Source organism: Leopardus geoffroyi, chromosome D3, assembly GCF_018350155.1.
Source record: "Leopardus geoffroyi isolate Oge1 chromosome D3, O.geoffroyi_Oge1_pat1.0, whole genome shotgun sequence".
NCBI lineage: Eukaryota > Metazoa > Chordata > Mammalia > Carnivora > Felidae > Leopardus > Leopardus geoffroyi.
Genome location: NC_059339.1, coordinates 56454864 through 56470426, shown reverse-complemented (window position 1 = coordinate 56470426; position 15563 = coordinate 56454864). Strand labels below are relative to the sequence as shown.

Here is a 15563-nt window from a genome sequence, read left to right as displayed (position 1 = left end):
AGCTCCCGACTTAGGTTTAGGTCATGATTTCATGGTTTGTGAGTTAAAGCCCCACATCCGGCTCTGTGCTGACAGGCTCAGAGCCTGGAGCCTGTTTTGGATTCTGTGTCTCCCTCTCTCTCTCTGACCCTCCTCTGTTCCTGCTCTGTCTCTGTCTCTCAAAAATAAATAAAATGTTAAAAAAAGAAAAAAAAACCACATTGCTTAAAAAAAAAAAAAAAAAACCAGCATCACCTGAATTCTCACCTCCTCCAGCTCTCTGCCCCATCTGCTAGTAACCTGTTCTCTCTCCTGAAACTCTCGCTTTACTTTTATGATGTTTGAACCATCTGGGCTCTCCTCTTCTGAGAAGCTCCTCTTCTCTATATGTTCTTGCTCTTCCCACCCCCACACACTGGTATTTTATCATTCCCTGTTTATTTTCCCGTAAGATCTCCCTTGGCGATGTCATCCCCTTCTCTACCTTCAATCATATTTTCAGATACTAGCAAATCCTGCTAAGTTCATGTTTCCAAATGCCTGTTTTCTTTTTCTTACCTGTTTTGCCCTTTAATCCACTCTACTACGTAAGATACCTCCCCAAAGTGTAATTCAGGCCTTGTCACGTGTAAACGCCCTGCACGGATTACTTAAATGCATTCCAAATTCCCGAGTGGCATTTGAAACTCTCGAAACGTGACACCACTGTATCCTTCAGCCTAGGTTCCAGCCAACTAAGATGCTGGGCTAATTCCCCAGCATGCCCTGAACTTCCCATTGCTGTGCTCTGCCTCTGGCCACTCTTCTAATTCAACATTTTAGTCGTTAGACAAGACTCAGCTTGAGTAACGCCTGCTATGAGAAAATTATTGTCACTCTTCTGCTCCGTGATGGCCCTGCACGCCCTTGCCCACGACGGAAGGGTCGATTCTCCGCTTTGCACCCTCGCCAAGCCTGGGCTGAGCCCTTCCCCTCCGTTCCCATGCACTCCACCCCGAACTGTCCAGAACTGGCACTGAAGGCAGGCGTTTGTGGTGTACGAATGTGGTCGCGTCTTCCTCTTCCCCAAATGTACAGATGGAAGGTTCTATTTTTATATCCTTGGAGATAAAGCTCTCTCTCTCTTCCTGTATTTCTTTTTTCTTCTCTCCATCGCGGGTCAACCATTTTGAAGCGGGGCTGTGGGGGACCAGGTCCCCCGCAGAAGCGCATGCCTCCCGGCCTCGCACCCCTCTTCCCAAGCCTCCGCGCGGCGCGCCCGCCACCGAGCTGCATATATGCAGTCCTCCCGGCTTCCTAGAGGGGTGCGCCCGCTCCCACTTCCGGCGCGCGCCGCCCGAGGCCGTTCTGCTCCCTCCTTGGGGTATGTCCCGCAGCCCGCCGAGCGAAGGGTGAGTGAGGCGGTCCCGCAGCGCGGCCCCGGGTGCTTCCCAAACCGCCCCCGTCCGGCCTCTGCCCTCCCCGCCGCTTTGCCTCAGCCTGGCCGTGACACAGGCAGAGCCTGCGGCCGTACCAGATGGCCGCCCCACCTCGACGCTTCTGTCCGTCCGCGCATCCGTCAGTCGGGCCATTTCTTCACACATTTGTTCGTTTGCCTGCCCATCCACCCGCCCTAGTGCCCTTTGACTTCACAAGCACTTACCGTGCTCCGCCGTGTGCCAGGCCACGGGTTGAGGAGTCGGAGATAAACTGATGGAATCTTTCCTCCCACTTCTGATGCGGCCAGAGCTCGCTCTTGAGTCAGGTCTCAGCTGACCGTCTTGACTTCCCCAGTCTAGGTTAGATAGATTCTTTGTCAGTCACCTTCAGAGCCCTTTCTACTTTCCCCTTTGTAATTCTTATCACGTAATTATGCGTCCTTTCTGTTTAACGTCTGCCTCCCTACTAAAGTTTTAAGTTCTGTAATGGCAAGGACATGGTCTTATTTATAATTCTTTGCTCAGTGCCTAGCGCAGTGCCTGCACAAAGTAAGCATTCTGTATTGTTGAAGAAATGTGTGGGAAAACACAGACCTCCTGGAAGGGGCCGTTGGTTTGGTGGAGAAGGCAGATGTGAAAAGGCAGTTCAACAGAGTACATATTTAAGAGTATGGACTCTGGAGTCAGACCGTTTTGTTTCAGAACAGTCCAGATTTCATCACTTCCAAACCATGTGACCTGAGACAAATTAAGTAACATCAGTTTCTGTTTGGTTAAACAGTAGAATCTAGACCATAAAGGGCTGTGAAGATGAAATGAACAGGTAGACAGTGCTTGATTCAACAATAAAAACTCAGTGTTTTCTGTTACCATATAGTAAGCAAACAATGCAGATACATTATAGTAACAGCCATGCTGTAACAAGCAGTTTTGTCCAAAAGTGCCCTGGAGGTCCTTGAGTTGCTTGGACTAAGAGCTAGCTTGGACCAGGATCTCTCCTCCCAGAGGGAAGGGCCCTATCTAAGCTTCCAGCCCTCTCCATAGGGGTTCCCTAGACAACTGTGTCAACACTGGCACTTAATAAACATAGGTCAACCAAACAGTGGACCTATGGCCCCCAATGACAAGGCTGCTTTCTTAACATTGACACTGAGATGTTAGAAGGAGCTCTTCCCTGAAACAGCAGCACCTCTCTCCAGAATTCCTTTTGTGGGATGATGGAAGAATCACAGGACCTGTGCTCATTTTACTGACCCCTAGCTGGTAAGTTTCCCCAATAAAACCTATTCTATATCCCACGCCTTGTGATGTGGAATTTGCCTTTCCCTTGTGCCATATCTACCATGCATTGAGAACCTGCTATGGGCCAAGTGTTTTAAAATTTAAGTTTTATTATTATTTAGGCATGGTGAGGCCAACAGATCTGGAGATGATTGCCATTGCAAAGATAGTGTGTTACTCATGGTTTCCAAGAGGAGGGGTCATGCCATGCCCCACGTGGTCACACATGGTGAAATCACAGGATCAGTCAGGAGGCCAGGTGAGGGGAAAGTGGGCAGGAGCCTGTATCGTGGTTTCTGTGGGAAGGAATGGGTGAGGCAGGGTAAACAGGTTTGGGATTGGCTAGTTTGAATAGTTTCAGTGTGCTCTGAAGCATAGGGCTTGTGCCTGATTTTCTGGCATCTGACCCTGGGTGATTAGGGCAGGGGAATGGTGGCCCTGGATGAGAAATCCCAGTACAGGAGGTGGTGGGGTGTGGGCTCTGGGTTGGTTTGCATATGAAAAGCACCCTGTAGGTGAGTTTATTATCTCTAGGAATCTGCTAGCTCTGGGAAGGACAGTCCTTCCAGTGAAAGCAAGGCCCAGATGTCAAAACGCCAGAATAAAAAGATACGCTTAATACATCAAGCACTACTCTAGATGTCTGTTACTTCCAATTCTTATAGTAACACTGCAATGAAAGTATTATTAACTCCATTTTTAGGAGAGAAAATGGAATCTTAGAAAGGTTTGGTTGGTGACTGCTGTCACACAACTAGTAAGAGGCTGTGCTGTGATTCCAAACTGTTGTGTCACTTGACTCCAAAGCTGGTGTTTTTCCTGTGAGCTGTCATCTCCCTGCACTATGAGAAGTGCCATGGAAACATTTTTCAGTCCTTGTTGGGCATTTGACAGTGTTGACCACTGCCTCTTTGAAACTTTTTTTTTTTACAATAGTAGTAGTAATTTATATATATATATATATATGTATATATACTCATATATATATGAATATATATATGAGTATATATATTCATATATATATGAGTATATATATGAATATATATGAGTATATACTCATGTATATATGAATATATATATGAGTATATATATGAATATATGAGTATATATATGAATATATGTATATATATTCATATATGTGAATATATATGAATATATATGGATACATATGTGAATATATATGGATATATATGAATATATATGGATATATATGAATATATATGGATATATATATATACATATACATATTCTGTACTGTGCATTGGATTGAGTGATAGTGATAAAATGGTGAGCAAAAATGTTGATGTAACTTACAGTTTTAATCGTGGAGAAGATAGGCATTAACCCAATAGTCCCACTAAAGCATATAAATTGACAAAATGAGAGAAGTGCTCTGAGGGAAAGGATCAAAATTCTCTTTAACTGTATCTCTTATGCCTCCTTGACTAACCCAACCCTGCCTGCACATCTGAATTACTTGCAGAATGTTTTACAAATATAAAGCCCCACGTAGGAGGTTCTGACTCAGGCTGGGGGTCCATCTCGGGCATCTCTGTAAATGAGATGAGTATAATCAAAGAGATTGGCTAAAGGTTTTGTTTTTGCTTCTGTTTTTGCTTTTTAAAAAAACTGGTCAGAGGAACAGGATCAGATTTGCAATTTGAAAAGGTTGTCTGGTTACAGTATAAGCATACTGTGTGTTTTTGTAGTGTGAGAGGATGGTTGTTGGCATGAAGATCGTGGTGGCAGAGATGGGGAGGGGCAGATTCTAGAGATAGGCAATAAAATCAAGAGGGCTTAATTTGCATTAAATACAGGAAGGAGGTGTTAGGGTTGCTTTCAGGTTTCTAGAAGTGCAGCCAGGTGTATGTTCCTACTTCCTGAGAGGGGGCCACTGGGAGAGGAGCAGATTTGGAGTGGGAGGAATCATCAATTGGTCATGAATGTGCTGTCTGAGGTCCTTTTGAGAAATTCAAGAGGCATTATGGGAGTGAGAAACAGTCAATAAATAGGGCTGGTGCTCAGCTGAGAGATCCAGAGTAGAGATGCCTGGGAGACAGTGAAAACAGTGGTAGACTTAAGGGCTAACCTATGGAACTCTGTGTAGAGGAGCATAATATTTATAACAGAAATTTAATAGTATCACAAACATATTGAAATTAAGGGGCAAGATCCATGACTTAGACCAGTGGTCATTAAGTAAAGGATGCAACCCTTGGTAAATGCTATGTACACAGTGATGCACAGATCTGATGATGCATCGCTAGGGGATTTTTTAAATGTCAATCGTCACATGATAAGAACTAAACAAATGTGTTTAGTATTTTTCAAATACTAAGAAAATTAAGAGGAAAAATATTCCTGAGTTTCTCTGTTTAGGTGTATATGGAAAAAACACAGTTTAGGAACGCTGCTTTGTAGGTATCTCAGACTGAATTTTGTCATAAATAGCTCAAGAAATGATGATACCACCATCATTTCAGTCACCAGCACCAGCCAAAAATCCAAGTTCTTGACTCCTTTCTCTTCCAAACCCTTATCCAGTGTGTGTCTAATTCCTGTCAAATCTGTCTTTACCTTTGGCTCCCATAGCTTGGGCCCTCCTTGCCCAAGTGGTGGCAACAGACCCCTTTCTGACTCTTCTCCGTACTCCTTCTCGAGTGGGCAGACAGACACTCCAGCCATCCCCGTGGCTGTGGGGATCAAATTCAAACTCTGCAATGCAACCTGTCAGACCATAGGTATCTCCTTTCTCACTATTTAACTATGCCCCAGGCTTTCTGGCTGTGTTTTTGGTTTTGTTTTTGTTTTTTTACCGTGGCTTCACATCAGAAGCATTTGGGGGCACTTATTGAAACCTTACCCACAGAGATTCTGACTCAGGAAGTCTGTTGTGGGGTCCATGCTCCATGGCTGATTCTGAGCCAGAGGAGACAACCACTAGTCTGGCCTTCCTAAAACACCTGCAGTTTCCTCAGTGGTCCATATCTTCTACCCACTGTTGTCTTTGCCTGAATGACCTTACTTTACATTTTCACCTGGCTTACTGTTATCAGACTGCTGACATGTCTCTCCCAGGCAGGCAGGTCTTCCTGGTCTTAGTTGTCTTTCTCTGTGCTACCTTGCCTGCTTCCCTCTATCCTTGGATTTTCCACATTGTATTTCCTGGTTTCCCTGTTGCTCTCCCACACTATGGAGTCTTTGAGGACACACCTTTTACTCCTGAGAATCCTGTTCACTACACTGCCTAGCACACAGCTCAAGTATTTGTCGAAATAATGGATGAAGGAATTCATTCCTCTTTTCTTTGTACTGTCTTAGAACCTGTGACTTAAAGTCAAGAATTTTTCCTTGTTTGTACGTTCACTCTGGCCATTCTCCATGGCCCTTTCCTAACATTTTTTTAAATCACTTAAATAGTACCAACCATGATTGTCCTGGGTTAACCCCTATCTGTAATAAAAAAACAAGTACTTTAGAGTTGGGCAATCCTAAGTTCATATCTTGACTTTGCTATGTACCAGGTTGGGGCCTTGGGTATATTACTTAACTTTTATTTCTTTATTTCATTTGACAGAGAGGGAGAGAAAGAGAGCAGGGGAGAGGGGCACAGGGAGAGAGAGAGAGAGAAAATCTTAAGCAGGCCCTGTGCTCAGTGTGGAGCCTGATGCAGGGCTTGATCCCAAGACCCTGGGATCATGACCCAAGCCGAAATCAAGAGTTGAATACTCAACCAACTGAGCCACCCAGTCGCTCCTAAATTGCTTAACTTTTAAAAATCTCAGTTTCCTCATCAGTAAAAGGGGGTGATAATACTTATCACATAGTATTATTGTTAAACCCCAATAAAATAGTATCTGTAAAGTGCCCCGCCCATGAAAGGTGGATTTTTAAAAATGTTTATTTATTTATTTTTTGAGAGAGAGAGAGAGAGAGCGCAAGCTGGGGGAAGGGGGGTGGGCAGAGGGAGAGGGAGAGAGAAATCCCAAGCAGGCTCTGTGCTTTCAGCTCAGAGCTTGATGCAGGGCTGGAACTCACGAACTGTGAGATGATGACCTGAGCCAAAGTCAGGAGTCGGAAGCTTAACCGACTGAGCCACCCAGGTGCCCCTATTTTTTTTTGAATTTTTTAATGTTTATTTATTTTTAAGAGAGAATGAGACCAACAGAGCACGAGCAGGAGAGGGGCAGAGAGAAGAGGGAGACACAGAATCTGAAGCAGGCTCCAGGTTCTGAGCTGTCAGCACAGCTGTCAACACAGCTCAACCCTACAAACTGTGAGATCATGACCTGAGCCAAAGTCAGACACTTAATTGCTTAATCGAATGAGCCACCCAGGTGCCCCAATAGGTGTTTATTAAGTGCAAATTCCCTTCTTTGGGGGAGACCCCACGGCTAATAGAGCTCAATACTCTTGTTGGAGAATCTGGTTCTCTTGCTTACGGGCTACCTGTCTTTTTGGTCAGCTTATGCTTCTCAGTAGCCTCATTTAGAAATGAGCACATTATGATTGTCCTTAATAGAATTATTAGGGAAATTAAATAAATTTATGTTAAATACCCAGCTAATGTTTGGCATCTAGTAAGTACTCAATAAAATGGTGATTATTATTCTAAGAAGTAATAATATACCACAGTGTTTTTCCTGCTTTCCATGATCTAAGAGGACTATTATCCCCAATGTTAACCCTAGCATTATTTCCAAAAGTTGAGTTGATTTTGGTGATTCTTAAATTTTCTATTTCATGTCTTGAAAAAATCCTGAATCACCATTAATGTATTGTTTATTTATTTGTATTATTTATTTTATTTTTATGTTTTAAGTAGGCTCCATGTCCGACATGGTATTCAGACTCATGACCCTGAGATCAAGAGTTGCACGCTCTACTAACTGAGCCAGCCAGGCATCCCTGTATTGTTTATATGGAAACTCCCTTTTAGTCACTTTTCATTACTACGCTGTCTGGCAACTTGTCTTCAAAATCCTGTATTTGTATTCTAAACACATTTTTTCCACATTGTCCATCTCAGGAGCTACCTGAAGAATCAGAATTCTTAGACACAGACTTTCATTCCCTCCCTGCCTCAACTGAGCAGCATTTTCAGACTGTCTCTGCCAAGAATGTCAGGAAAAACTGCAGCCTTGGCCTACCATGCTTCGAAAGAACAAGAAGGACTTATAGTTGTGAAGGTTGAAGAAGAGAATTATGTTTGTGGGCAGGACTTTGGCCTTCAGGGAGACACCTGTGGCCTGGAGACCTTCCGCCAGCAGTTCAGGCACTTTGGTTACTCTGACTCCTCTGGGCCCCGGGAGGCTCTGAACCGGCTCCGGGAGCTTTGCCATCAGTGGCTGAGGCCCGAGGTGAACTCCAAGGAGCAGATCCTGGAGCTGCTGGTGCTGGAGCAGTTCCTGGCCATCCTGCCTGAGGAGCTGCAGGCCTGGCTTCGAGAGCACCGGCCCGAGAACGGAGAGCAAGCCGTGACTATGCTGGAGGAGCTGGAGAAAGAGCTTGACGAACCAAGGCAACAGGTAAGAAGTAGGTGTTTTTGTTTGTTAGTTTTACCTTTTATAAGTTAATAGTTACGTAAGTTATGAGTGGCCTTGACGTGGCTATCAGAAAGTTACAAACTTTTTGTCTTTGGGTTATTATTTGTCTACTGGGGCCAAGGCACCAGGGCTTTTAGTCCTGTTGTTTTCTTTCTAATCATCCGGATGAGTTTCTGACTCCAGCTGCCTTGTCCCTTTGTTCTAGGGTTTTTTTTTTTTTGGTTGTTGTTTTGTTTTTTCTTCTGTATCCTCAGAATCATAGTGCTGGTACTTGATTACTCCTAGGACACGGCTCATGGCCAAGGAATGATCTGGAAGGAAATGACATCCATAGGAGCACTGAAGTCTCTGAGTATACAGCTCCAGCCCTTGGAGAACCAGTGCAAGAGTGAGACTCAAGAGTCCCAGGCTTCCCACGAGGGAGGTGAGGAGTCACAGTCCATTGGGGCTGAGGATGATGGTGGGGCTATCATCTGTGGCATAGTGCATTTTCTTAATGACATTCATTTGTGGCTTCATTAAGTCTAGTGGAAAGGTCCCCTCTGTGCCTTGAAATATTCTTCCATTGGCTCTGCCTAGAATCTGAAATTCCAATATAATTTCTAACTTTGGGTGAAGAATTAAGGTCTCTAATAAAATTCTCTAACACCCATAACATTCAAAGACCAATATACTCTTTTTTTTTTTTTTTTTTTAAATTTTTTTTTTTTTCAACGTTTATTTATTTTTGGGACAGAGAGAGACAGAGCATGAACGGGGGAGGGGCAGAGAGAGAGGGAAACACAGAATCGGAAACAGGCTCCAGGCTCTGAGCCATCAGCCCAGAGCCCGACGCGGGGCTCGAACTCACGGGCCGCGAGATCATGACCTGGCTGAAGTCGGACGCTTAACCGACTACGCCACCCAGGCGCCCCTTTTTTTTTTTTTTTTAATGGTGCACTGGCAAGGCAGTCTCTAAGGTGGAGATGAATAGTGTATCAGTAATAGAAACTACATAGTAGCTTGAACAGGGAAAGTTGAATGTTAAGAATTATTGACTATAGGGGTGCCTGAGTGGCTCATTGGTTAAGCATCCGACTCTTGACTTCAGCTCAGGTCATGATTTCACAGTCCGAGAGTTCGAGCCCCACATTGGGCTCTGTGCTGACAGTGTCGAGCCTGCTTGGGATTCTCTATCTCTCTCTGCCCCTCCTTTGCACGCACTCTCTCTCTCTCTCAAAATAAGTAAATAAACTTAAAAAGTTAAAAAAAAGAATCATTGACTATAATGGGGTTAATTACTAAGTGGTAAAAAAAAAAAAAGTCTAAATAATACGGGAATAACACATATAGGGAATCTTTAGGGCTGAGGCACAGCATCCAAGGAAGGAACAAATCTGTGAGAGAGTACCACATCTTCCTCCTGCCCTGTCAGAGCTGAGATCCAGATCTTGTTGGAGAGGACACAGCTGTGGTCCACTGGATGGCTGGATGGACATGTTCAATGAAGTGCTGTGCTGCCAGAACTTTCTGGGAAGCTGCACTTTAGGGTGCCAAGGGAAGCCATGCCATTCATGAGGTGCAGGGAGAGGGTGTGTGTGCTGTGGTAGCCACCCTCTGGGGTGCCGAGAACCCTTGTGGAGAGGTGCCGTGACACCAGACTTGCTGGGAAGCCACCCAGAGGGATGGCGCCTCTGGGGCTAATTGGTGGTGAGCAGGTGCTGCAGGAACAAACAGAGCACAACAGCACCAGGAAGAAAAGCCCCTTCCTTCTCCAGTGTCCTTCCATCTCAAACTCTACTGTTGAAGCTTTATGACCTTACAGCCTTGGTTATAATCTTTCCATAGGTTCTTCACAAGCCTAACAGTATGTCTTGCCAGAAGAAGAGCCTGAGATGTGGAGATTTGGGTACATGTGATTTAAAGGAGGGTTTGCTCTTCAGGAGAAATCTGTAATGGAGTGAGAGAAGCAGGGTTATGATGTGGTCTTGGGTAAAACCTAGCCTTGGCTTAATCTCTGGGGGTTTGGGGTACCCTCCCCTCCTCCAGCATAGCTACAGTGCTGAGCTGTCCCTTCTTAAGGCGGTGGGTGTGGGGCAGCGAGGGTGGAAATAACATTCTGGGCCAGGTGGTTCTCATCAGCCAGGGTGACTTTCCAGAGAAGAGGGCAACTGGGTGGTTAGGAGCCAACACTCAACAGCAGCTGGGCAAGGAGGCACCCTATAAGTAAAGCGGGTCTGGGTGGGCAGTGGAGCATCATCTACATAACATGAAAGCTAAAAGCATGTTTGTCAATGTGCAATTAAAGACCACATCCCTAGTTAAAAGGCTTTTAGACCACATAGGCCACACTGAACAGGTAGGGAAATAGCAGAAGGGACTTAGGGGAGAACGGCAAGCCTTGATGTTGAGCGTCTTTGAATCTGGCTCTTAAATTATGAATTCTGTGGCCTCACATAGGTTATGTTGCCTCTCTGAGCCTTAGTTTCCTGGTCTGTAAACTGTATTTAAGGTTAGAAGACTTTTGGTTTATAGCTATTTATTAGTGAATTATCATTTAATTTGTTGATTGGCCATTTGTATTTTTTTTCTCTGTGTCCTTTGTCTACTTTTCTTTTTAAGCGTTTATTTTTGAGAGAGAGACAGAGAGCAAGGGAGGGGCAGAGAGAGAGAGGGAGACAGAGAATTTGAAGCAGGCTCAGGCTCGAGCCTGAGGCAGGGCTCGAACTCACGATCCATGAAATCTTGACCTGAACCGAAGTTGGATGCTTAACCGACTGAGCCACCCAGGCACCCCAGAGGTTAGAGGACTTTTGGGAGGATGAAAGTAACTGAGCAGTTAGATTTTCACCCTCAAAATAATTCAAGTTGCCTCAGCCATTATCTAGTAGTCTCCTTCTGAGCTACTAGAAATCTCGAAATGAGAGGGGCTTGTTGTGTGAGAGCTGAAAGTTTGGCTCCAGGAAATCACAGCTGTCTCTTGTTTCCATCTACCTTTGACCATTTACACATGAAAAAGTGAACATATAAGACTTCTACCTGATCCTAGAGTATTCCTTTTCTCATGCTCTGTATGTCTTATTCTATTTGCTTATAATCGTTTGATCTACTTAGAACCTACCAGAACCTGCAATTAACTTAACGCATTCTAGTTCCTGCTTATCTACCTCTGCTCAGTTCTAACCCTGAATGCATTTCCTAATCGTATATCCTGCTCTCCTGTTTTTCTAGGAGCACCATTTATTTAAGAGTCTTAGACCTCTCTCTTCTTCCTGAGCACTCCCTATCACCTCTTTTCCTTTCCCTCATTACCAAAAAAATGCATCTTCTCTTCTAACCCAGGATTGTCTCCTAGCTTCCTGGTTTCTCACTGCTACTCCTATGTGTCACTGTCTCCTCTAACTGATGTGTTTCCCTGCTCACCGTCCCTCTCCAGTGCTGACTCTTTTTTGTCCCCCTTGCTTTCTGAGGGTGCCACCTCTCACTACCCCAGGCCACTTCTCAAAATTCTGGATTGGGAAGCTAGTTCTTAAGAGTTTTCCTCCTAATAGGTAAATACCTATTTTGTTTGGTTATTTTCTATTCTGGTTATAATAGATTCCTTTCTTTTGACATGGGGATCAAATGACACTAGTATTTTTCTCTTCACATATTTAGATGGCAAGCTGGTGGGTGATGAAGTATTAACAACAAAGCAAGAAATTTTTGAGTGTGTAGCATCAGCAGCCATGATATCCCCAGGAAGACTCCCTGGGGAAACTCCTTCAGGACAGATAGTTGAAGAAGCTTTGGGAGGCCTGCACATCTTTGAGAAGCCAAAAGGAACAGTTGCAGGGAACAAAATGAGTCAGCTCCCTTCTCAGGAAAGACATCTTAGTCTGGCGGTCTTCAACAAGAAAATCTCCACAGAAGAGAGTGTCCTTGGACGTAACGAAAGTGAAAGGACTCTCAGTGTGAACTCAAATGATGTAACACGACAGAGAGTTCACGCTGGGGGAAAGGTCTACGAGTGCTTGGACTGTGGGAAAGCCTTTTGCCAGAGCTCAAAGCTGATTAGACATCAGAGAATTCATACTGGGGAGAGGCCTTATGCGTGTAAAGAGTGTGGCAAAGCTTTTAGTTTGAGTTCAGACCTTGTTAGACATCAGAGAATTCATAGTGGTGAAAAACCCTATGAATGCTGTGAATGTGGAAAAGCTTTCAGGGGCAGCTCAGAGCTCATTAGGCATCGGAGAATTCACACTGGAGAGAAGCCTTATGAATGTGGTGAATGTGGGAAAGCCTTCAGCCGGAGCTCAGCCCTCATTCAGCATAAGAAAATTCACACTGGAGACAAAGGTTATGAATGTACTGAATGTGGTAAGGCTTTTGGTAGAAGCTCTATCCTTATTGAACATCAAAGAATTCATACTGGAGAAAAACCTTATGAATGTAATGAATGTGGAAAATCCTTCAATCAGAGCTCAGCCCTCACGCAGCACCAGAGAATCCATACTGGGGAGAAGCCTTACGAATGTAATGAATGTAGGAAAACATTTAGGCATAGGTCAGGCCTTATGCAGCACCAGAGAACTCACACCAGAGTTTAAGTCTTGGGTAAGAGTTGTATACTTGTGTCATACTAGGGATTCGCTTTGGGGTGAGACTGCACGAAAGTTAGACGTTTCCTAAGAGCAGAGTTTCTGTTCTTCCTGTCTGAGCCAGTACTTACTGTACGAGCAGATCCACACAAATATGGTTGTTGACGTGTTGAATGAGCACTTACACAGTAAGGCCAGGATTGGGGCAGAGATCCTGAAAGAGCTTCTTACATAACGGACTGAAAGGTGGTGCTTTCAATGGCAAGGATCTCTGCCCAGCAAGAACATCATGCATTTGGCAGTTGGAGGCATGTGCTGAGAGTCATTCGGTTTTCTGAGGTGTTGAATTGTGAGGTTGTGAAATGTTGAATTCTGTCCTGGATCAGTTTATAGCTCATTCTGCCCCCTTGCCAGTTCTCTCCTCAGCCCTGAGCTTCCAGAGGTCAGTTGAGGTTTGTTTATTGAGCACTTGCTATGTGCCAGCCATCAGGGGCAGACATGGCCATTGCCCTCCCAGAGTTAAGGGCTAATGGGATACATATATATTTATTAAACAGGTAATTACAGTAAAGTGTGATAAGTTCTTTGGCAGGATAAATCTTGGATTCTGTCAAAATACAAGGGGGGCACCTAACCTGGTTTAGGAGTCACTTAAGCTTCCTGGAGGTGATGAAATCTCTGTTGAGGAATAAAGGGTGTGTACAAATTAGGCAGATCAAGGCAAGAGGGAAGAGAACATTATAGGCAAAGGTTATAGCACATACAAAGGTATGGAGAGAGGTCTATAGAGGTCTCTTCATCAGGATTCCTTTCAAGCAGGAATTTCTTCTCGTAGACCCTGGTTCAGAGGACATGTGTTGATTCCTCTCTTTCTGTTTATAATCACAGATTTGGGTAGCCTATCCCAGACCCAGAGTGACCTAAGAGACCTTGAGGTACTCAGAACAGTCAGTGTGATGGTAGACTTTGGCGCATCTTATGGAAAAAGGCATGTATGTACACCACGGAAAGAAGACATATTGGAGGCTAGAGGGACAGTGTTGGTGTTCCGTGCCCCTAGGGCTCAGGAAATGGGAAGCCCACAGAAGCATAGGAGTGAGAGGTCTGCCTTCCCAAGGTCTACTATTCCTCATTTCCTGTCCCCTCCCCTTATCACTAGCTAGAAGATACTAAGTTACTTGAAGGCAATGAATCCTTATTGAATTACCCCCTTAGATTCCTCAAAGCTCTACTTCTCTGTTGATTTTTATTTTGGCAGTTTTAATTAACCCACCATTAATTGCTGAAGGCAATTCCTATGTAAGAGAAAGTTTGATTTCTCTTTTAAGATGTCCTGATTTCCCTTCCAGATACTGTTACTTCTGAAGACTTGGTGATCAAATCTGTTATGGGTAATAGGGGAGGTGAAATTGGGGGAGGGGGACAGTCTTTATGTCCACAGGTTGGGGGATTGTCATTGAATGAGATCAATCAGAAGTCTAGAGAGACCCTTAAAATGGATGAAGTTGCCCTTTCCTATAGGTGACAATCAGATGATTTCATGTTAATTTTATTTAATAGTTTTTTTCCCCTGGGTTGTGAATTAATTATAAATGTTGGTAATACAGAAAATGAGAAAGTAGAAATCACCTTCAATCCCACCACCTACAGAAACGTTAACATTTTGGAGTACTTTCTAGTTGTCTTCCCCCAACTCTAGTATTGGTAAAAATCTTGCTTGGTAAATCATTTTTAGTAATTGATTTTAACATTTATACTTTTGAGTATATACTTAAACTGTTTAGTGTTAGAATTTAATGCAAGATGTATTGTAATAAAATTTGAATTTTAAGCCCTGCTTTGAAATGATTTGTTCTGGAATAGGGAGCATGGTAACATGAGTGGAGGTGTGCTGGGTGAGGGGGTTGTGGCAAGAAGTCAAGGAATTGGCTTCTTAACTCTTCTTTCCTGGGCCAAAAGGTGTCTGGAAACTGATAGCTATTCCCTGGGGCTGCACTTCACCAGGTGAAGCCACAAAAGTTAGGGGACAGCTGGTTGAAAAACTTTGGGAACCAGAGCAAGTAGCCTCTTTAAACACACATACACATTGCGTCCACCAGAATCACTTAAGGAGCAGGAGTCTGGGAGACTGCCCAGGGCTTCCCCTCCTCTCTCAGCAGGTCCTTAGAAGAAACCTGTGCAGAAAAACCCCATGACCCTTTAGATTTGTGATCATTAGCACCAGCCAACAAGACAGCTGCTTAGGATAGGGTTACTGAGTAACAATGTCTGACCCATCAGAAAGCAAGGGGTGGGTGGGTATCAGTGAGGTCTGCCCATTGAGCTCACCCTTTCTTTTAGCAGAAATGCTCTCCAGGTCAGTTTCTTCTGCATGGGAAATAATTCTAATCGGCAATCTCCCTTACTTTGACGGCAATCTCCCTTACTTTGAGGATTCATTCAATGGGGCAAGAGAAACAAAGATTCATGGGGGAGCTTGGAGAGACCAAGGTCAGATTTGCTTAAATTTCCAATCCTCAGCTGGACAGTTAATTGCAGTCTATGGAAATGAGGGAGAAGGCGAAAGGTAGGAAACTAAGCATCTTGCCTAAATTGCACATCTTTTAAAATCCGTGTATCTGCAAGACCCATTTAAGGTAAACATTACTCCCCTGGACAGCCTCTATACCAAAATATATAAGAGGGCCCTGAGCACAATTTATTTACTCTTTTTCTGGGAAGGCTGGAGAAGAAAATCTATATTGGTGCCTCCTCTTTCATAAACACAGAATGTTGAAGCT

The 15563-nt window shown here is 44.1% G+C and overlaps 2 protein-coding genes across 4 annotated transcripts in view; one reads left to right on the top strand and one right to left on the bottom strand.

The window, feature by feature from the left end:
• ZNF397 (zinc finger protein 397) overlaps window positions 1-15563 on the bottom strand; it is a 46998-nt gene that overhangs the window by 21395 nt on the left and 10040 nt on the right. Inside the window, exon 1 of one of the 2 annotated variants that reach the window (XM_045458308.1) lies at window positions 1622-1734. The exons of the other annotated variant lie outside the window; for it this stretch is intronic. The gene's annotated coding sequence lies outside the window, so the exon portion shown is untranslated. Of the gene's footprint in view, window positions 1-1621; window positions 1735-15563 lie in introns of those variants that run through there. 2 annotated transcript variants of the gene reach the window in all.
• On the top strand, window positions 1319-14614 carry ZSCAN30 (zinc finger and SCAN domain containing 30). Of its 2 annotated transcripts, none has more exons than XM_045458314.1 (4): window positions 1319-1370; window positions 7708-8206; window positions 8510-8648; window positions 11861-14614. In XM_045458314.1, exons 2-4 carry the CDS (start codon window positions 7799-7801, stop codon window positions 12790-12792), a joined length of 1479 nt encoding a protein of 492 aa, XP_045314270.1. In that variant the 5' UTR covers window positions 1319-1370; window positions 7708-7798; the 3' UTR covers window positions 12793-14614. The 2 variants fall into 2 exon arrangements, with proteins under 2 accessions (XP_045314270.1, XP_045314269.1); XM_045458313.1 differs by lacking the exon at window positions 1319-1370 and adding an exon at window positions 2123-2660.